Source organism: Telmatherina bonti (assembly GCF_933228915.1).
Source record: "Telmatherina bonti genome assembly, chromosome: 18".
Classification (NCBI taxonomy): domain Eukaryota; kingdom Metazoa; phylum Chordata; class Actinopteri; order Atheriniformes; family Telmatherinidae; genus Telmatherina; species Telmatherina bonti.
The window spans coordinates 14,113,612-14,135,572 of NC_136616.1; the positions used below are offsets into that span (position 1 = coordinate 14,113,612).

A 21,961-nucleotide genomic window follows, 5' to 3' on the forward strand; every position below is an offset into this window, starting at 1 on the left:
ACGTGCGCGCATCTCTTTTAGTGAAACCATAGAATATGTTATATATATATATATATATATATATATATATATATATATATATATATATATATATATATATATATATATATATATATGTTTGTGATAAAAAACACTTGAAATATTGTGAGATTGCTTAATTTTACCGCACAATGTCAGTATAAACCAGTTCTCCAACGTGACCTGGCTGCTGTTTTCTCCATGTCAGCTGTCAGACCGGTTGCGTCCTGCTCTTCCAACTAATAACCCGGACAGAGGGCCGACCAGACCCCTCTATTAACCCGGAAAGAGGCCCGACCAGACCCCTATTCACCGGGGATTTGGTGGTTAATGTTTGCATGCCAACCGAGCTACGCAACCCGGCTGTAACAGAAGCGCGCAGGGGATGATGGGAGTCTGCGTGTGTCTGGCTCTGCGCCCGTCTGATGGCCTAGTCCTTAATATAGTCTCTATATAGGCTACTTAGTGGGTACAGGGTTGAGTTCCGGGAGTAGCCTGGGCAATCTATGAGCAATCTCGTCTGATGTTTTAACAGATCATGCTTTCACTTCTTCAATTCTCAGAATATGCTAATCTTTTTCATTAATTATGAGTTCAGAGTGTTTTAAACTCCTGAAACAAGGGGATAAATGGGAAATTTGCAATTCTTTACATGGGTTAGGTCTGCACAGTTGACCTAAAGTGTCATAATACAACAAAGAGAAGCACATTTTGGTTAAGAAGCTGTGGTTGCTGCAACTTTTTAAGGACTGTTCTTGGTTCTTTCCATCGACTTTACCACAGTGGTTTAACAGAGCACTTTGGTAAGCTTTGACAAGTTATTCTGCATCAGTTTCTAGAAAATAGTTTGCAATATGCAGCACAATATAGGATAATATTACCATAGACTTAGTGGTTTTAAGTCTCTTTTAAAAACTCCTCTTTTTAAGTGGGCTTTAAACCCTATTATATATTGTATATTTAACTGTTTTTATTCAAGCTTTTAATGTTGATTTATTTATTAACTTGTACAGCATTTTGGATACCTTGTGGTTTATGAAAGTGCTCTATAAATAAAGTTTTTGACTGATTTATAATATTTGTTCTAAATTTCCTTACAAGGTGGGGAATAAAACACCAACAACAATCAGTTAGAAAAAACAATATAGTGCAACAGAGTTACAGACATAATAACTCACTTATGTGTCGTTCTCAGTCTTCTGAAGCATCTCATCATTTCACAACCCAGTTTATGACCAGCTTCCATCAGATTGGAAGTCATAAAGTATTGATCCACCGCGATGTGTCACAAACATCCTGAGTAACGAATGAAAACAGATGTCTGTAAAAACACAACAAGTCATGGAAAAAGATGCATTTCTATGATCGTACATGTCAGGGTATAAGAATAAATAATCACCAAACCACATGACATACTGCATTGTGATATGACTTGTCAGGATGCGGCGGAAATGAGGACCCAAATGCAGAGTCAAGAGGCAGGAATACAGAACGAAGACTGCTTTAATGACCAGAAGGAACACAGGAGGGAAAAAAAACCCCACAATGGACCAGCAAAGTAAAACTGCAAGTGAGGGATATAAATACCCTGAACAATACGAGACCCAGGTGACACAGATGAACTAACTGAACACAGGTGAAACTCATGGACTATAAGGCTAACCAGGAGACAAGACACAAGGGGACTAAACAGGAAAAACTACAAAATACTAAAACATTAGAACTACATGTGCCTGTAGAGAGCTTTAACACAAAACATTTCATTTTCATGGGGTTGCAGGTGAATGACGGATCTCTGTCTGCAAGGACAAGATTTTAAGTAACTTTTAATAAAATGATGACAGAAATCTTGTTGTTTCACTAAACATTCATTAATTTTCCAGACCGTTCAGTCTGATTCAGGGTCGGTAGGAAAGCTGTGTCACAAAACAATAAATGTACAAAATGTTTTTGTCGCCCCAAAAAGTCTGGGCTTGTTCTGCGGAGGGTCTTACAGAACAGTCAGATGCCTGATATAAAAAAGGGCTTTAAACCACAGGCTGTAATCCAGAAAGCAGCCTTTAATAATGAAAAAAACAGTTGAAGTCATCAAGTGAGTAGAAAATCATAAGAGGATTTTCTAAAACCTCGTGGTTTTAATTGAATTACACAATGATAAAAGTGACTAAAACTATTCTGTTGAGATATTTAGAGTGACTGTGGGGTTACTGGTTACCACTACAGTAAGCATAGTTTATAATGTAAAGACCCACAAGGTGGGTTGTTAGAAAAAGAGGAGAAAACATCCAAAAATACTGCCTGAATATATTTTACTTAGAAAAACAGCGCTCTGTTTGTAGGAAGGTGTGTGCAGTGCAGTGGTGCAAAGTGGCTGCAAGTCTGAGGTGAACAAACCAGTCTGCAAGCAGGAGGAGAGGAAGACGAGGCTTTTGTAGCTGGATGCACCAAGGCCAGATGCGTCGTAACTAACAGCCGTCCGTTCGGCACATCGGCCTATAGTTAACATGAAATCGTTCCCACTTCAGGTATAAAATGCAGTTTTATATGATCAGATTTAAGACGCTTCATGCAGTCATTCTTTTAGCAGCCTGCAAATAATACGTATGCATGAAATAATTTGAAAAGACCTGTGTTTTTTTCAAATAGCTGTGTTCTTTTTTAATAGATAATAATATTTAAAAATCTGTTATTTATTTATTCATTTTTTGCAGAATTTTTAACTATGAAGTTTGTATATCAAGCACTTACACTTTTAAACACAAAATCACTGAAAATCGTCAGGTGAAAACTACATATGTGTTGTTAGAAAGCACAAAAACATTACTTCACATTAATGTACAACACATTTAGCTCCTGTCTCGCCAGTTTTAAAGAAAATCCCGCTGTGACATGGTAGTAAAGTTGACTTCATTCTGCATATTAATGTAGACATGACTTCTGATACAAAGTGTATTAAATCAGGCTTTATTGTAAAAGCATACAAGAACAACTAATGTAATCCTTTAAATTAAAAATGCAAACAAAAATATTGCTACTTATTCCTATAAAGGTCCACATTTATGACCAAATTAGAATTTAAATAGTTAAATAATCTAATGGAAAACTTATTCATAAAGACTGAAAACTTTATTCGACAGATCATGCCCTTTTCTCCACCTTCACAACCTTTTCAAGCCCTTAAAAATGAAAAAAAAGGACAAAAAAGGCGTTAAAAGCTGGAAGAAAACATAAAGCAGCAACATATTGATGTTAAACCTGCAACTTTAGTCACATAGCAGCCTTTTAAAATGGTTGTAATTGATATAATGAACTATACAGACCAGCAGTGTGAGGATCGGTGGTGGTGCCGGTGGTCTGAGCAGGGCCTGATTAAAAGTGCACAGGTCCGTGGGCCCAGAGTGTTCCAGGGGCCCCCTTCCCCACCACAACATTTTGAAAATTGTGAATGATACACTATAAAACAACATTTCTAACATTTCCCAGCCAATGGTACCAATAACTAGACACTGTGGTATAACTATCTGGCTTTTATGTACATTTTGTTTCATGTCCAAAATGCTGGTGTTTGCCCCACATGGGCCCCAAGTGGGCCCCAAGCGGGCGTGGGCCCCTGGGCCTATGCCCATAAGGCCCATTGGATAATCCGGCCTTGCCTCGGCATCACATGCTAGCAAGAAAGTGACAGAGCTGAGAGTCAACATCAGACTAACTTTTACTGACTGAAGAGAGCTCAGAGAAGAAACAGGACACAACGGTTGTTTCTTTAGCCATCATTAGAGGCTTCCAAAGTGAGAAATCTGCCAAACGTCAATAAATCTGCTTAATAACTAAGTATAACCCACGTAGAGTAAAACTCAAACTGAGGCCATGAAATTAAAAGCTGAGATTTAGAAAAGAAAAAATATCAAGAGTTGTGTATTTGTTTGAAAGGCATGGGTTTGCGTACATTGTCGAGGTTAAGGGTAAGCAAGGCTACTTTAACAGACAATAATCAGGATTTTTCATCAATAGAGTTTGAAAAGAGAAAACAGGTCCAAAGAAAATTACTGCAAATTTGGAGGAAATGTATACAGTAACATTACATGCATTTGTTATGCTTGTATGGGTATGGGTATGGGGGGGGGGGGGGGGGGGGGGGGGGGGGGGGGGGGCGGCGCGTGGGGGTCCTTCCTCCGTCATGGTGTTAGTTAATTTCATTTCACGTTTGAATCAACAAAGATAGAAAAGCTCATGATTCAATTATTCTAATGGTGTTAATTCCTCTCCCCTGCTCCTCTGCGACGCACGCGCGCCTCCAGCCGCAGCGCACCGACACGCACGCGAGGAACGCACACAGAGAAAGCCAGGTCATGGAGGCGATATGGCTGTATCAGTTCCGGCTGATCGTCATTGGGGACTCCACGGTGGGCAAGTCGTGTCTGATCCGGCGGTTCACGGAGGGCCGCTTCGCCCAGGTGTCCGACCCCACTGTGGGCGTGGACTTTTTCTCCCGGCTGGTGGAGATTGAGCCCGGCAAGAGGATCAAGCTGCAGATCTGGGACACGGCGGGTCAGGAGCGCTTCAGGTGAGCTGCATGTGTGTGTAGACAAATACAGCCTATCGTGATCTTTTCTTTCTCCTGCATCATTTATTAATTTGACACATAACATTTGTTTCATTTAAACTAATTAAAGTTGTATTGAACTGGCTTGTAAGGTTTTTTAGTCAATTAAAACAGTAATTAGCAGCGTTTTTGTCTTGAGAACAAGTGAACATATTCTCATCTTTTCTGTTCATGGCTGTAAAAAAAATACCCCACATCTGAACACTTCTGCATTTTCAGATAAAAAACAGAAGCACCATGAAGTAAATAGGAGCTCACATGATCTATTTAAAATGAATCCATTGTTTAGTGTTTCATTTTGTGAAGCAAAATGATGGATGTGTTCTGTTTTTGTTTAATTGACCTTTTACATGTTTTGACATAATCAGAAAGTAAAAAAAAGTAGGTGAAAATCAGAGTAATGAGGCTGCAACATTTCTCTGAATTCATTACTGCCTAAATTATATGGATAATCTGCATATTTTTTAAGAAACAAAACAATGAAATATTACAATACAGCAGATTCAAAATTGTACAGGAGACTGTAGAAAGAGAGTAGATTATCTATCTATCCATGAACTTATCAGTCCCGGAACAGGTGCAGCAAATAGATAAGAAAAAACTCAAAATTCAAGAAGAAACCTTATATCTTAGAAATGCAGCAGCAGAATAAAGATCAGTTATTCCCTGCATCCTTTGTAGAGAGGAAAATCAGGATATGAGGTTTATCATTTGCTTTAAATGATAAACTTAAACAATCATCCAGAGTGATGTTTCATCGTAGCTAATAACAAAAAGTTCTGCAGTACCTGTATATGTATAAAGAAAAAGTGCGTCAAATCAAATGAATCATGCAAGCAGTTGATCTACTCTCTTACTGCATCTTTTCTGCTGACTAATGCTTTCCTCCACATCTTGAATGACACCTCTAAATCCATCTCCACCTTAAGATTGTTGTTGTCCATCTCTTTATAGTTATGCTGCATGAAAAAGATGCAATGTGGAGAATTTGGCTCTTTAATGCATGGAAAGTTCATTTTCCTTGTTGGTCTACAGTGAAAAAAGTAGTCATGTAACGCCATGATTCTTGTAAGTCCAAAATCTCAGCTGATACAGCTTCTTAAAGGCTGATATTGATATTAAATTAAAGTTACCTCTGCATTAGGCAACTGAACTCTTCCTCTTTTCCAGGCAATTAATTAATTTATTTTCCTCCTTTCACAGCTCTGTTGGATTTATTTGATAATTTTCTCAGTTTTAAATTAAGCCTGTTTTTTTTTTTTTTTAATTTCATCTTTTAGCACCCGTTCTCTTTCCAAAACAGAAACCTAAGAGGGAAAATGTTTAGATCAAGCTATTAAATGTTTTTATAGCCTTGCAGTATCGGCTAAGCTACAAATCTTAGCATGTCCTGCTAATTATCTTAAATAATACAAATGAGCACAAAGCTCATTCTTCAAATTTAATACAACCTGCTATACCATCCTTATTAAAAGATTATTAATTCATTCACTGTCCTAACCGCTTAGTCTGATTAAGGACCGCCCGGGGGGAAGCTGGAGCCTATCCCAGCAGTCTTTGGGCAAAAGGCGGGGTACACCCATTGCATGGCTATTCAAAGATTAGCAACGCTGAAGTAATTGACAATGGGATGGACTCGTGACCTGTCCAAGGTGTACCCAACCTCTCGCTCAATGATTGCTAGGATAGGTTCCAGCTTCTCTGCAACCCTTAATCGGACAAAGCGGTTTGGAAAATGAATTAATTAATTAATTGACACACATCTGGATTTGTTTAAATCATCTCTCTGGCCATGTTTAGCTAGCCCATCTCAAATCATTTACATCCCAACTGGTCCAGGCACCGAACCTTGGGTTTCCCCTCTCTTCTGGTGTACCCCAAGGTTCTGTGCTTGGACCGCTCCTGTTTATTATCTAACGTCTTAGCAGTATTTTCCCTAAATGTAATAAAACTAAAGGGCACAGGCAAGTATTGGACTCATTGATACAGGATGTTTGAAGTCATTTAAAGCCAGGACACCTGCTTGTTGTGGTTTCTTGGTTTCTGCTTTAGTTCTTGTTTTGATTTCTGTTTATCTTTAGTGAAGTGGAATGAACATCACTATTACATAAACCTTGGGAGGCAAGTACTCCTCCCAAGATTTTTGACTGACACTTTTATTCATGCAACAGAGATGAAAGGGCAAGGTTACAATCTTTAGAGCATATGGCAGTAAAGTTATCTTTCAGTCAGAGAATTAACAGCTCTCTTGCTGATAATATTGTGGCTCTGAGAGGACAAGGAAAGTCAATGTCACAGACTGCAAGTTTTCAACTGAAAGGAGACAACTGCAGCTACAAAGTGCATTTTTTTAATGCATCTTGTGGCATCCAGATACTTTAATATTACCGTGTATTTCACATGCTGCGTAGGTCCATTACCAGGGCTTACTACCGTAACTCCGTGGGTGGGCTGCTTCTGTTTGACATCACCAATCGCCGCTCCTTCCAGAACGTCCATGATTGGCTGGAGGAAGCTCGCAGCCACGTCCAGCCGCACAGCATCGTCTTCCTATTGGTGGGCCACAAGTGTGACCTGGAGGCTCAGCGTCAGGTGTGTACGGCATTGAAGTGGACAAAAATGGAAAGCCAAATAAATTTGTCATTAAGTTGTTTTGTGTGAAAGTGATGTGCTGGAGGGGAAAGTGTCTCTGTCGAACATCATCAAAGCCGGCTGTTTTAAAAATAAGCTTTTGTTCTGAAAACATTTGGCTCCGAGACGAGTTGTCAGTGTTTCTTTTTTTTCTCACGGGGCAGCTGGGAAACGGAAAGCAGAATCATCATAAGTAAAAAATAAGGCATTGCAGGATGACAGTGCTATTTCTCTAAATCAGTGTCTATAGACTCATGTTACTGTATTCCAGCGGTGTCCAGCTCCAGTCCTTGAGAGCCACAATCCTGCAAGTTTTCCATGTGTCCCTGCTCCAACACACCTGATTAAAATGAATCAATCAGACTTTTGGATCAGATTTATGTGAGCCAGGTGTGTCTGAAACAGGATACATGGAAAACGTGTGGGACATTGGCCCTCGTGGACCGACTTTGGACACCCCTGCTGTATTCTGATCTGATATACCATTAAATTTAGTAGGGCTGTGACGATATGCTTTCGCCTCGATTCGATTAGATTCTGAATTCTTTGGGTGCCGATTTGATTTAAATTGTGATTCTCATGATTCTTCGATATGGTTGATTTTTGTAGACTAAAAACAAAAAAAAACATGTACAAAACTTTTTTTGCTTGTCATTTTTCTTGATTTCAGTTTGAAAAACAACAAAGTAGCCAGATCATCATTCTGCTGCTATAATGCTCAAGAAGACAAGTAAAAAGATCAATAAAAACAATGAAAATGACAAAAATTATATCATGGATTATTTTTATTTATTTGAAAAATAAATAAATAATTCTTTTAACAAAAAAATTTATTTTAAAATTGTGGAAAATCCCAATACTCAATTTTTCGATTCGATTTCCCCACCCCTAAAATTTTGCCAGATTTTTGTTAATATGAACTAAAAAAAGACATGATTTCTCATATGCAACTTATACTGTAATAGTTTCTGTTCAGGTTGCACGGTTGCGCTAAATTCATAATAAATAAACCATGAGACATTCACAGGTATGTATTCAAACCTGCAGGTGACTCGGCAAGAAGCAGAGAAGCTAGCGGGAGCGTACGGGATGCGCTACATCGAAACATCTGCCCGTGACGCCATCAACGTAGAGCATGCCTTCACTGAGCTGACCAGAGACATCTTTGCCTTGGTTCGGTCTGGCGACATCACAATTCAAGAGGGCTGGGAGGGCGTGAAAAGCGGATTTGTACCCAACGTGGTTCATTCGTCAGAGGAGGTGACCAAGAGCGACCGCCGCTGTCTCTGTTGATCTGCGAGAAGTATTGAATGATGCGGGGATTTTAGAGGGGAGCGGCTGATGGACTGAGGCGTCAGCCAGCTGAATGAAACTGTCAGAAGCCCCTCTGTCTTTATTCCTTTAGACTGGTTGCAAAATGGGAAGTTTGAGGATTTTTAATGAAGGTTCTGGTACATGGTGTTGACAAAACACCTTGAACGTTCGTGGATGACTCAAGAGGTTGGTCCTGCTTCATCGTTTTATTTCTCAGAAGGGAATAAGCTTGTTTGAGGACTTCCACGATCGAATTTAAGTAAGTTTGTGTTTGGCTTCTTACCTGACAAATCCCAGCTTGAAAGTCTTGCAAAGGCCTTAGGAAGAGGATCCGTTCCGGTTCGTCTCTTACTTTTTCCCCATCATTTCTCCTCCACATTAAAACGCCTTTCAATATGCAATTACATGATCACTTAAGGGAACACTTACGTTTTTTTGCATTCTCATTTAAACGCTTATATTTGGCACGCTTAAATGAAACCCTCCTTGATATAGCTGCATCTTTCTTGAGCCGACATCTCGCTCCACATTCCAAAAGTCAATGGAGAAGTCCTGGAGGTCCTAAATATGATGAGGGAGGAACTATTTCCTTCTTGGACCTGTGAATTCGTCACCACTTTAGGCCTCTGGTGAGCTGAATGACATTGACTACAGTATCGCTCTCTTAAATATCACAGTGTAACTTAAAAGCTTCACCCAGCCGATTCATGACAGGCTGTTGCAACAGGAAGAGATGTGTACAGCTTGAGTGAACAAGGTGGATTCGTGGACAATGATGACTCCTCATGGCCTGACTTTTACTGGACACTTCAGGTGGAGTAATTGGGAGGATTGGAGTCAGAAAGCACCTTAACCAAGTCTGTCTGAACTGAAGAGCCTCATATGGAACGTTTAAGAGAATAAAAAAGCAAACTTGGGATGTTTTATTTCTTGAAAGCAAAACCCAACAGAGAAGGTCCAGACCAGGCAGAAGGATACTTGATGGACTTTACAGAAGAACCACGTTACCCACAATGCACGTTTAGGACAGTTAGAAATGTAACCAAATAAAAAAAAAAATGTCCAATTGGCAAACCAATCCATCCACCACAAATATAGGCACACTACAACTTTATATTCTGTTCAATGAAAGACTTTGCATTGTTCTGTTTTTTTATGCGTGTAGTAATAAACATTTTATTTATGGCTTGCACACGCCAGTGCTACAGGTCAATGTTACCACCATGTTAACTTGGGTTTGGGTATGAGATTTACAATATGAAACAAGCATAAGAAAAGAAATACTGGTTAAAATGGTTTAAATGTGGTTTGGAAATCTGAGATTTCAATGGTTTTGCTTGTATATTTTTGGTTATAGCTCAAAAACCTGACATTAAAATCAATCATAAAGCTGTTGAAACTGAAAGTAGATGCATGAAACATTTATCAGTTTTCAACCACATTTAGCCCACTTTTAACAGTTTTCACCTTCATCCAAAATCACTGTGTTGGAGGATTTCATAGAACAAACCCTAGTTTGCTGCCTTATGTTTTATTTAAAAGAATGCATTCAGTAGGATGTATTTATTCACTTTCTGTTTGGCAGGTAAGTGAGAAGATGGTACTTCTTTTATACCTGTATATGTTAATATATATTAATGGCCAATTCATGTTTTCCATGTCTGCAGACTTTTAGAAAGCAAAGGGTAAGCCTTGGTCAGCTCTGCAATACGTTAAGCTGCACACGTTAGCATGTCCCGCTAGCTATTTTAACAAACACAAAAAGCCTTGAAGCATTTTCTTACCTGCAGTAACGACTTCCAGTTCAACATGGAAGTCTGAATTTCATAGTTGTAATAATCAACTGGATCCCTGTTTCAACCAAAGTTGGATTTCCGGCTCAAAAAGAGAAACCTAACCAGTTCCAATCACAAAACCACCCAGCTGCCCTTTTAATAGGAAATATAAGCAAGAAAAATGACAGCAGTTATAAAATATTTATTTGCACTTCTATAAGTTTGTCTTTTTAAGTCTACCTAGCTTAGACACACTGAGCTAATCCTTCTGTTTGTTTGTTTTTTTTTTTTTTACCTTTTTTTCTTCAGCTCAGTCAAATAGAAAGTGACATAAAATGGTCTTTATGGTGTTACTGGGTGGGTTTCAAACACTAACAACACTGAAAAAGAAAACAACAACCATGTTTTCTGTGAGTTAAGGTTGGCTTAACTCTGCATCTTTTTCAAACAAAATGTAGTTATTAACTGGACCGTGTGCTTAATTCCTACAGTACGAGAAGCGATATGGGAAATTCTGGAGATGGAAGTTCTAGCCATCCTTTCCCAACACACAGAGATTTAGCACCATTCTGGATAATTCAGTAGTTTGTTGTCACAACTTTTGTGCCATCCTTGTGTCCTTGTACCCTTTTAATAAATAACAATAGGCTATTATCTCTAAACCATCTTCTCATCCAGAACCTCCTCAAACTAAGAAGCCTTCCTTCCTTTCTGTGTACACATACTGTTAAAAGTATGGACAACATTCAGATATCAAAAGAAGAATATATATAAATATAATGACACATCAATGTACTCTTTATATAAATATAATGAGACATCAATGTACTCTTGTGGATGCAGAAAGCATGAACTGGCCTTGAATATGAAGCTCCTGCTTGGGGACCGTTAGCTTAGCACCAAGACTGCAGGTCCGTTTAGCTTTTTAATTCTTTTTTTTTATTTCAAGCCATTGCATCATAAAGTGTCAGCTAGGAAATAATCACATATTTAATTTAAAGTGATAAAGCAGTTATAATGTGTCAAAGTTTGTTATTTTCAATCAGAGCTGGTTTACTTCTCTTCATTCCAGTCTTTGTGCTAAGCTAGAACAAGCTAAGCTAATATTTGCTACGTTAGCCTTTTTGAATCTGAATGAGCCCAAATGATTTCCCAAAAGTGTTTTACTGTTTGAGTTATAGTTTTATTTTGTGTTGTAACATCCACATCGCAACTTTAAATTTGTTATGATTTGAAAATAAAATAAAAACTATTAAAAAAAAGATAACAAATGATCAAGAAACATCTGAACTCAACAGGTAACTTGACCTCTTGTTTGTTTAACACCTGTAATAAAGTACCAATTCTGGACCAAATGTAAGAGTATGTTTATCCTTACAGACAAATTGGTTGCATTTGCTACACGTCAATAAACCATTCAAAGATCTGATAAAACAGCAGACTTGAAGCATTGTTAGCAACTAAATGTACAGTCTTGGACAGTTGGATCATTTGTTGTTGATTTTAATACATTATTTGCAGAAATTCCAAGTAGAATATGTTCACTCCCTCCATCAATATGAATATGAAATTATTATATGCCTGACTGGGGAAAATATTGTTGCTTCTTTCTCAGATTGACTAATAAGATACTCTACGATCCTGCTATGTTTACAACACCGGTTGCTCTTCGATAATAGTGATGATCCTGTATCATTTTATCAAACTATACAGCATCTTTTTACATAACTCCAAACAGTTGTGTTCATATAATTTTCTTTTTTGCAATAATGCATCAATGGAGGTTTTAATTTTATCATTTAGTTTAGATGTCATTTATACGAATGAGACATACTTACAAAGTAAAACACTTTTCAGATCGCCTTGATAGTAAAGAACAGTCTATTTCCACATATTGTACTTATCATTCCTTAGTGACTGAAATGCTGTTACCAGAAAGAAAACATAATATAAAAATAAAAATAATAATAACGAGAAGAAATGTAAGTCTAAGCTCTTAAAGATGCTCATTTTTCAAACTTGACAACAAGGGTTTATACTTTCCTCTACATATGCTTTGCTGTGCCATGATAAGGACTACTTCCTGTTCCCAGCTGGATGCCAGTCTGCAGTTCAGAATGGGACATATGGGACTCTATTAATAAACAAATAACTCAATATTTGATCAGAAGAGAAATTTATTAACACAGACTCCAGTACATTTCCTCATCCCAGACCAGTCATACAATCCCAAATAACCCCAGCATACCCAGAACACCTGAAGAACAACCCAAAAGTGGCACATCAAATCACACCAATAAGATATCGCTGCAAATCTCCCTCATAAAGACCAGCCTCCAAAAGTCAGAGTTTAGGAGCCCAGGAAATTAAAGTCTACATGACTGTCGGGTAAATTCGAAGGGGAAGTCAAAAGACCAAAAAAAACCAACAAAAACAGTAAGTCCACACTACAGCTGATATTTCAGGTGCCCTACATGCCCTTCAAGGCCAGGCAGACTAACTACTACAAACAAAACTAAAACCTAAATCCAAGTTGACAGCAGCAATTGGTCACGAAGATCATCCAGCGACTGCCACGCTGGCAACCCCCACTTACAGAAACCATAAACACGTTGATACACTTCCCTTAAAAACTTGTGTGGCCACGCAAGCTCACTCAACACGAGGCTAACTTGATCTCCAGCCTCAAAAATACCTGGCACCTCCTTACACTTCCTGCCTTTTAAAAACACAGAGGCAGCCTCCAACCACCAGGTGTCACCAGAGGTGTATAAAGTACAAGTAGAACTAAAAATAAAGTAGATGTCCTGCCATATTTTTGGATCTGCTAATGCATTCAGAACAGGTATTTTCACTGACAGGCTCATCTACCTGCAGTGGAGCTGAGCTAATTAAATTCACCTGGTTTACTGACTGGTTGGACAGAGCCACCAGACAGGACTTCCACTTTCTACACCTCAGGGTGACACTGGTTACAAGTAGTGGCGGATTTAAGAGATTTGGGGCCCCAGGCAAAGGCAGGCATGGGGCCCTATGGTAAATATTTCCCGTTCTACTCCACTACTGTATATTATTTGCGTTGCTAACAAACAGCCAGTTGTAAAAGTCTCTTTGCTGACTGAGAGGACGGTGTGTATTGACAGAGAAGGGTTGGTTCACTTGATGGTACGAACTGATAATTTATTGTGACGAGTCATTCTTTAAGTTACAGATCAACTCACAGACCGCATCACACACAAAGATCACGTTAGGCCCTATATACCTGAAGGAGGGGGCCCGAGACACACATAGTATAATAATGGTCCTGGTCAATGGCCTAGTTTTGCCTAATGGTAAGTCTGCCCCTGGTTACAATAAGATCTGAGTAGGTAAGAGTGGAGGTAACTTGCACAGGACCACTTCAAGCAACTGGTCATTTTTATATGTAAATATTAAGTATATGATGAGATTGGACATGATCTTTGATACCTTAAGCTTTCCCATTTCAATATTTATTCTTGTTGTCAACTAATTATTGATTAGTTTCCACCAAACCTGTGGTTTGTTTTCATTGGGGGGAACAGTGCCCGGATTTGCATGAGTGGACGTTGGTTTGGTATTGATAAATCCGTCTCTGTAGACCAGTAAAAGCTAATTTTGGCAGCTTGGCGGCCTTGTAAATCTGACAATGACACACTGATTTAGTTTGGGCTGAAACATAGCAGAAGATGCCATCTGTACGGGCACCACGTTGGGTCTGATCTTTGGATGCTTGAACAATTGTCAGCTAAATCTAGCACTATAAATTTCAGTGTGTGAAAGCAGAAAGCCTTCATTCAAGAATCATCATCTTCACTTGAAGCCCACAAAGCTGAAAAGGATTCATTATTTTGTCTTTAAGCTGCAGCCTTAGAAGTCATGGAAAAAGATGCATTTCTATGATCGTACATGTCAGGGTATAAGAATAAATAATCACCAAACCACATGACATACTGCATTGTGATATGACTTGTCAGGATGCGGCGGAAATGAGGACCCAAATGCAGAGTCAAGAGGCAGGAATACAGAACGAAGACTGCTTTAATGACCAGAAGGAACACAGGAGGGAAAAAAACCCACAATGGACCAGCAAAGTAAAACTGCAAGTGAGGGATATAAATACCCTGAACAATACGAGACCCAGGTGACACAGATGAACTAACTGAACACAGGTGAAACTCATGGACTATAAGGCTAACCAGGAGACAAGACACAAGGGGACTAAACAGGAAAAACTACAAAATACTAAAACATTAGAACTACATGTGCCTGTAGAGAGCTTTAACACAAAACATTTCATTTTCATGGGGTTGCAGGTGAATGACGGATCTCTGTCTGCAAGGACAAGATTTTAAGTAACTTTTAATAAAATGATGACAGAAATCTTGTTGTTTCACTAAACATTCATTAATTTTCCAGACCGTTCAGTCTGATTCAGGGTCGGTAGGAAAGCTGTGTCACAAAACAATAAATGTACAAAATGTTTTTGTCGCCCCAAAAAGTCTGGGCTTGTTCTGCGGAGGGTCTTACAGAACAGTCAGATGCCTGATATAAAAAAGGGCTTTAAACCACAGGCTGTAATCCAGAAAGCAGCCTTTAATAATGAAAAAAACAGTTGAAGTCATCAAGTGAGTAGAAAATCATAAGAGGATTTTCTAAAACCTCGTGGTTTTAATTGAATTACACAATGATAAAAGTGACTAAAACTATTCTGTTGAGATATTTAGAGTGACTGTGGGGTTACTGGTTACCACTACAGTAAGCATAGTTTATAATGTAAAGACCCACAAGGTGGGTTGTTAGAAAAAGAGGAGAAAACATCCAAAAATACTGCCTGAATATATTTTACTTAGAAAAACAGCGCTCTGTTTGTAGGAAGGTGTGTGCAGTGCAGTGGTGCAAAGTGGCTGCAAGTCTGAGGTGAACAAACCAGTCTGCAAGCAGGAGGAGAGGAAGACGAGGCTTTTGTAGCTGGATGCACCAAGGCCAGATGCGTCGTAACTAACAGCCGTCCGTTCGGCACATCGGCCTATAGTTAACATGAAATCGTTCCCACTTCAGGTATAAAATGCAGTTTTATATGATCAGATTTAAGACGCTTCATGCAGTCATTCTTTTAGCAGCCTGCAAATAATACGTATGCATGAAATAATTTGAAAAGACCTGTGTTTTTTTCAAATAGCTGTGTTCTTTTTTAATAGATAGAATAAAACCAATTCCCAAACGCTAATAGTTTTCAGTTAGCTGCATCAGTCTGCATTTCCTGAAATCCATAGCTCAAAAGTCCAATTAGTTTGATTTGACCATCATCTGGTTGCAAATAAATCATACAAAGACTCAGATTTTCTTCTTGATGTATGAAGTGATTAAGGAAAGTCACTTTGAAAGAAAACACTTCTTTGATGGAGAGTTTCCAGAGGAGACATTCAGGCTGATTTACTGGAACTGTCAGGATCCTGAGACAGGGTTAGGTTTCACCAAAGCTGACCCCACACGCACAGAATACCAAACAGCATTGGGCTCTTTTCAGCTGCCAGTAAAGTGGTTGCTATTAGCACAACAGTTACTTTGCAGAGGCTGAAAAAGCCTTCAGTGTAAAGTCTTATTGCTTATTTGTTGCCATCTTGTGTTTAAAAGGTGCGTTGGGGATAAATGGAAGTTTGTGCAGAGGCATCCATACAATCTTTAAAAATGCAATGATTAAAAGGGTCCCAAAGCAGCCGGACTCTCATGCTTTCAGAGGTGAGCAAAATGCTCTGGATAAATGTATCGGTCCAGGTTTACCTCAAGCAGGAAGCCAGAACTTAGCGTCAGCATTCTCACACAGCATATGTGGAAAATCCATGATGATACATCCTGTTCTCATTTCCAGCTGATCGGGATTTTGCTCAATCCTTTTTAGAAGCAGAGCGCACACACAAAGAGTCACTTCTGCATGTGTTGGGTTCGCAGACAGGTAATGTGACAGTTGCCATGGCAACACGGAGCACTCTCCCACAGCTTTAGCACTGAAATGTATATATTTTCCTTTGTTAACTTTCAAGCAGGATGTTGTTCTCTTATTAACCAAGTGTTTATATTACCGAACTTCAATATATTAATACCTAACAAGTGAGAAATGTCAGTCAGAGGCGAGGAAATAAAAATAAAAAGTGGTGGGGAATGAAGTGTCAAATTTGGACTCATGTTTGAGTTAAAACCATAGACCATATATGAAAGATGGACGGAGCCTTTGGTGGTTAAAAGTGAAGCTTATGCGGAAGTGCATAAAACTGCAGTTCCCCCTTAATCCACTAGGGGCTGCAAAACAGAGCAAATCCCCATAGACTCCTGTGTTAACAAAGCCAACTTCACAGCAGAAATAAACATGTTTACAGCCTGGTTCAAAAATCAATTTTCGGTTTAATAGGTCAGGTTTACCTTCATGACAACTGTGGCGGGGAGTGAATTTTTTTCTAACTAGCCCGTTTAAAAGTAATTCTCGAAGTTCGGCATATTTGGGGGCGTGTCCTTTTGATTGACAGGTACCTGACCTCCCGCTTCAAGTAAGAAGAACGTAGAACAACCGCGGTTTTTAGCCAATAAACAACGTAACTTAGCTTTAGCCTGCTTACCTCTGTTAGCTGGTTAGCTCCTGTTATCTCCGGGTTTGCTAAGAGCTAAACAAGCATAAAGCTCGGAGTTCACTTCATGTCAATCATCCACCATGACGCTCACAGCCTCCCTCTCAGCTCCACCTCTTTGCCCATATTTATATTTGCCGGTTGAGACGAGACGCATGCCCCTACCAAGATGGTGATGGTAGGAACCGCCCACCGAGCTTCAATTCAGCTCTTCAGAAACCTACGGGTGACGTCACGGAGGCTCTGTTCATCTTTTTATGTACAGTCTATGGTTTAAACTCGTCCTTCAAATCCAATCTCATGATGTGGTGTATTAATTCTTGTTAAATCAGCTCTATTCCAAAATATTCACAATTCATTATTAATGCAGCAGGTGTATCACTTAAATCCACAAATGTAAAACATTCCACCCCCATTTGACGCTAAAAGCGTTGCCTTGTATGGTGACATGAAGTCACAAAACTCTGCCACAATCTCATGGGCTTGCAGGTGAGCATGGTTTAACATCCCTCTTTGAGATGCTGGGAGGCAGATTTAGTCACTTTTGGATGGTATTTCTCTGTTTCTACACTTCTACACACAAGGTAAATAAAGTACTGCATTAAAAAAGATTTAAAAAATTGAAAAGCACTCGGATAGTGCAACCCTCTGCAAAGGGCCACAGTTCTCTCCATATTGTGACATGCATCATAAATATTGGCCCTACATTTGTTGTATCGAAAATTGCCTGCTTTTTTTTTTGTTTATCCTGTTCCATTTGTTTCTTACTACACGTTCTCCATCATAGACGAAATATTACGATACATTTTTTTTCCTAAGTGCTCCGACCATTTTGGTTGGAGTTACGTGCACAAGTGTTGAAAATGGCCCAATCTCACAATGTTAAAGAATCCATTGAAAAGTTCCTGGATCCAAACGGTGATCCAGATCACCACCAAAATTAAACCAGTTCTTTCTTTTCACATTTCCAACAACTCCTGACAATTTAATGAGAATCTGTCCATAACTTTTTCAGTTATCTTGAACACAAACAGACAAACAGATAAATGCTATTACAAACATAACCTTCTTGGCGGAGGTAAAAAAGAAAATTTGGGGTTAAGTGTAAAACACTTTTATTTTATTTATTTATTTTTTGCATATCTCATAAAACCATATTTACCCCCTAAATACAACATAAATCAAATGTAAGATGTTTAAAATGAGACATTTTACCATTTAATCTATAACTCACGTTCTTTAACTATGGGACTTTGGGATCAGATGGCCAAAGTAATTTGTAACTCTTATTTACTACAACCTCTCGAGTTTGCTCTGCTTTACTTTGTTGGCCTTTGAAATAATAATGTTCATATAATATAATTTGATTAAAAGGCAATTTCAAGCAGAGGCCTATAAAGCCAAAGGGCTTGACGGTTAATGGAAAATACTAGCTCACTTTTCCAGCCTCTTGTCAAACACATAAAAAAACAACCCACAACTAGAGGATCGTTTTACAACTTATTAGGTTAACTGGCAACAGGTCAGTAATGAGGCTGGGAAAGGAGCATTTCAGAGAGGCAGAGACTCTCAGGCGTAAAGTTTGGTTCACCCATCTGCGACAAACTGCATCTATAAATAGTGGAATTGTATGGGCTAAATACAGAATATTTAGATAATATAATTCTGATTATATATCTTTTAGTATGTATTATAAACTCTTTTATAGAATACAACTCAACTAGATTTAAAGTAAAATATCACTAATAAACTAAAGTATCATTGCATATGTCTGTGAAGGTAATAAATTTCTTTTTTTTATATTAATGCATGAAAATACTTTTTTTATTTATTTATTTTTTTTAAAGGCAATACTTGGCATGAAATAGTAAAATATCTCAGTTTCAACGTGTGATATGTTGTTTGTGCTCTACTGGGAATAAACTATGAGTTTATGCACTCTGTGTTTACGTTTTAAAATGTGTGCCGACATTTAGGAGGAATTTAGATTGTATAACTATTCAATTATTATCTTTTTCTGAACCAAAATGTTTTGGAGAAGTGTTGAGCAAATAAAGTGACAAGTAAAATAGTTTAAGAAAGAATATTATGCTTTAAAAAGGCTTTTTTCCCCAAATAAAGTCATAATGGTTTGTTACTTTTCCTCCCAGTTAGAGCTTTGCTTCTCGCTCGACAGTAAATAGTCCAGACTCGTGTTTAATGCAGAGTTATAAAGCAGTACTGTCAGCAAAGGACACCGACTGCTTCTCAGAGATGCTATGGGCTTTGATTGAATGGTAATATTTTGTGCCCTGGGAATGACAATAGGTTATCATAACTGCAGTTAATATTGCGCTACAGTTTGCGCTTCACATGCATCACTGAAGAGACAGCCGAGCCGGCATTTCTCTGAAGAATTAATTGGCTTTGGCTCTTTGAAAACCTCAGAGGATTTCCAGCAAAGACGCGGTTCTGAGGACATTTCTCTTCAGGTTGCCTACACGGCACAAAGATTGCTTTTATGAATGTTAACCTACTTAATCCAGAAAAGAATAAAGACATCTGGTTTATTTCTTTCACTTCCCTGCCTCATATTTTCCATTAAACTTCCCAAATGATTATATGTCTATGAAGCAAGTTGTAAACTTCCTAAACTCAGTTCCAGCCCTGTACAAGTAAGTCTACAGAATATGGATTAAACTCCTGCTGCTATTTATACAAATAATAAACAGTAGGGCTGGGATGACATGCTTTCTCTCGTTTCAGTTTTACCTATTATTTAGGTGCCGATTTGATTTAAAGCGACTCCTCAATATTGTCGATTTTTAGTCTGTTTTTTAAATAGCAGACCATGTGAAAAAGTTGCATGGTCACCAAGTTTACAGACGATATCACGAGCCATATTTTCCAAATTTAAAAAAAAAAAAAAACAACTGTGTGTCAGTTTTTAATATTTATTTGGCAGCAATATATTTGGACCAGCTGTTTGTATATATATCTACATATAAAAGAGCCTGTTGGAGTGTGTTGGCTTGCATAGGCAAGGCACAGCACGTTACGTTGAGACTCAGAAGATGCGAACCCTGAGTTGAGGGATAATTCTGTCTGTTACCATGGTAACTTACTCATAAAGCCAACATCTTTACCAGCAGGTTCACCATAAAGAAACCCGGAGTTTCCACCAGTCTCCTCCCACCTGAAGCTGCTGTCAGGCGTGTTGTCTGTATAAACATGAATCCAGACAGAAGCTGAATCAATTCACATTGTTTTTCAGGTAAAAGACTTTCCACAACTCAAACAGACGTGGCATCATTCACTCATCAACATCTCATCAAATGGTACCATTTTGCAGTTATTTGGATACTCTGTGGCCGTACATGTCCAACCTGAAACACCATGATGACACTTTTTTATTTATTTTAATGTAACATCTCTTTATTGCCAATGACACAAACATTTTATAGAGAAAAATGCGCTGAGTCATGAGGAAAGTCCTCACACGTCTTTAATGTTAAAAACGCCTGGTTCTGCTTGGGGAGGAGGGGCAGCAACATTAAAGACATAAGATAAATTGGGGGAAACAAAGGATTCAATTTTTCACCAATACTTTGGTCACAAAACAACCTTGCTGATTCACACCACAAAACGATACAATAACCAAAGAAAGTCACACATCCAAAGGCCGACAAAGGCAGTCACAACAAAGCCTAGCAATCTCAAGATTTCCAAAGTGGCAAGCTGTTCCACACCAGAACAACAGCTGCCCTGAATGTTCATCAGAAGCTGGCTTAAATAGGGAAGCTCCAGCCAAGGAAGGGGCCAATCACAGGCAGGGGATGGCACAGCCGGGTGTGTCCTGCAGAGGCAGCCAATTGCAGAGGTGTGATAGCTGCTTGTAGGAGTCTTCTTGAAATACATAAGCTGAGGCCTGGGGCCGTAACAGAAATATTAATTCCATAAGTATGTGGCAGGTATCGACCTCTGGTTCTCAGCAGACGGTGTCTCTTTTGGTGAGAGGACACTGAGCTAAAACTGGATTTGTTTGGTTTAAAAACTTTACGCTTAAATACTCTGAATATTTATTTTATGTACAGAGTGTGAAACAGACTACATTTACAAATATAGAATCACAGTCTTGTAAAGTAGATTAAAGGTGTCTAAATTCCAGTCTCCTTCCTGTGAGATTCCCAGGTGGGTTGAACCTACATAAAGATAATATTTTCATCTATCCACCAATCCCTTCACTAAAATGCTACTGTTTTATTAAAGTTTCATATTCAGCCATTGGAAAAGTGGATTCAAACTTCCACGGCGAGTCAGCAATGTCACCTTATTTATTAAATAAGTCTTGAATGCTTCAATAAGAACCTCTTGCTGCATTTACTGGCAAAATATTTAGCATTTCTTCTGCAGTTGCCATGGTGAATCCTTATATTTGTGACGCTTTTTGCTCTGGTTCCCAATTCAGAGTTAAGAATCACTATAGAGTCACCTATAAGCTGATCCGCGTTGGGTTTTTTTTAATAAAAGGCCTTTTAATCTTCTGGATTTTTTTCCATTCCTTGAATTACAGTCCTCTCCTCATGCTTAAGCAATCCCTTCCACGAGCACCATCTCCCTTTTCCCAGTCAGGAGTGAATTGAACCAGTTTACAGCCTCTGTTTGGGCGTTTCAGCTTGAAGTGAGTTAAACTAGTTGCTTTTAGGACTAATAGTTAGTTGAACCTCTTTTCTGGAACAGACTCTCAACGCTAAACACGACAGGGAAGGAAATGAACGCTCCGCCTCTGTTTGGTAATTAATAATCAGAGGAAGAAACAACAGAAAGTGGTTGACATTTTTCTGATTAGGTTCATACCAACCTGTAAGAGCGTCTCCCACCCGACACAGATCCAGCCGAAGTTTGTCATCTCACAGCAACACGCAGCTTTACAGCCTACAAGGGGAGTTTGGCTTACAGGGAAGTCGGTCAACTAGGCAGGAATGCGTCAGGCTGCAGTA

At 38.8% G+C, this 21,961-nt stretch overlaps 1 protein-coding gene across 1 annotated transcript; it reads left to right on the forward strand.

Annotated features, from left to right (window-relative positions):
• Positions 1-4,367: 4,367 nt before the first annotated feature.
• On the forward strand, positions 4,368-8,545 carry rab39bb (RAB39B, member RAS oncogene family b; the record flags this gene model as incomplete). Its single annotated transcript, XM_079257968.1, has 3 exons — positions 4,368-4,582; positions 7,033-7,213; positions 8,300-8,545. 3 exons carry the CDS (start codon positions 4,368-4,370, stop codon positions 8,543-8,545), a joined length of 642 nt encoding a protein of 213 aa, XP_079114094.1.
• Positions 8,546-21,961: the final 13,416 nt, after the last annotated feature.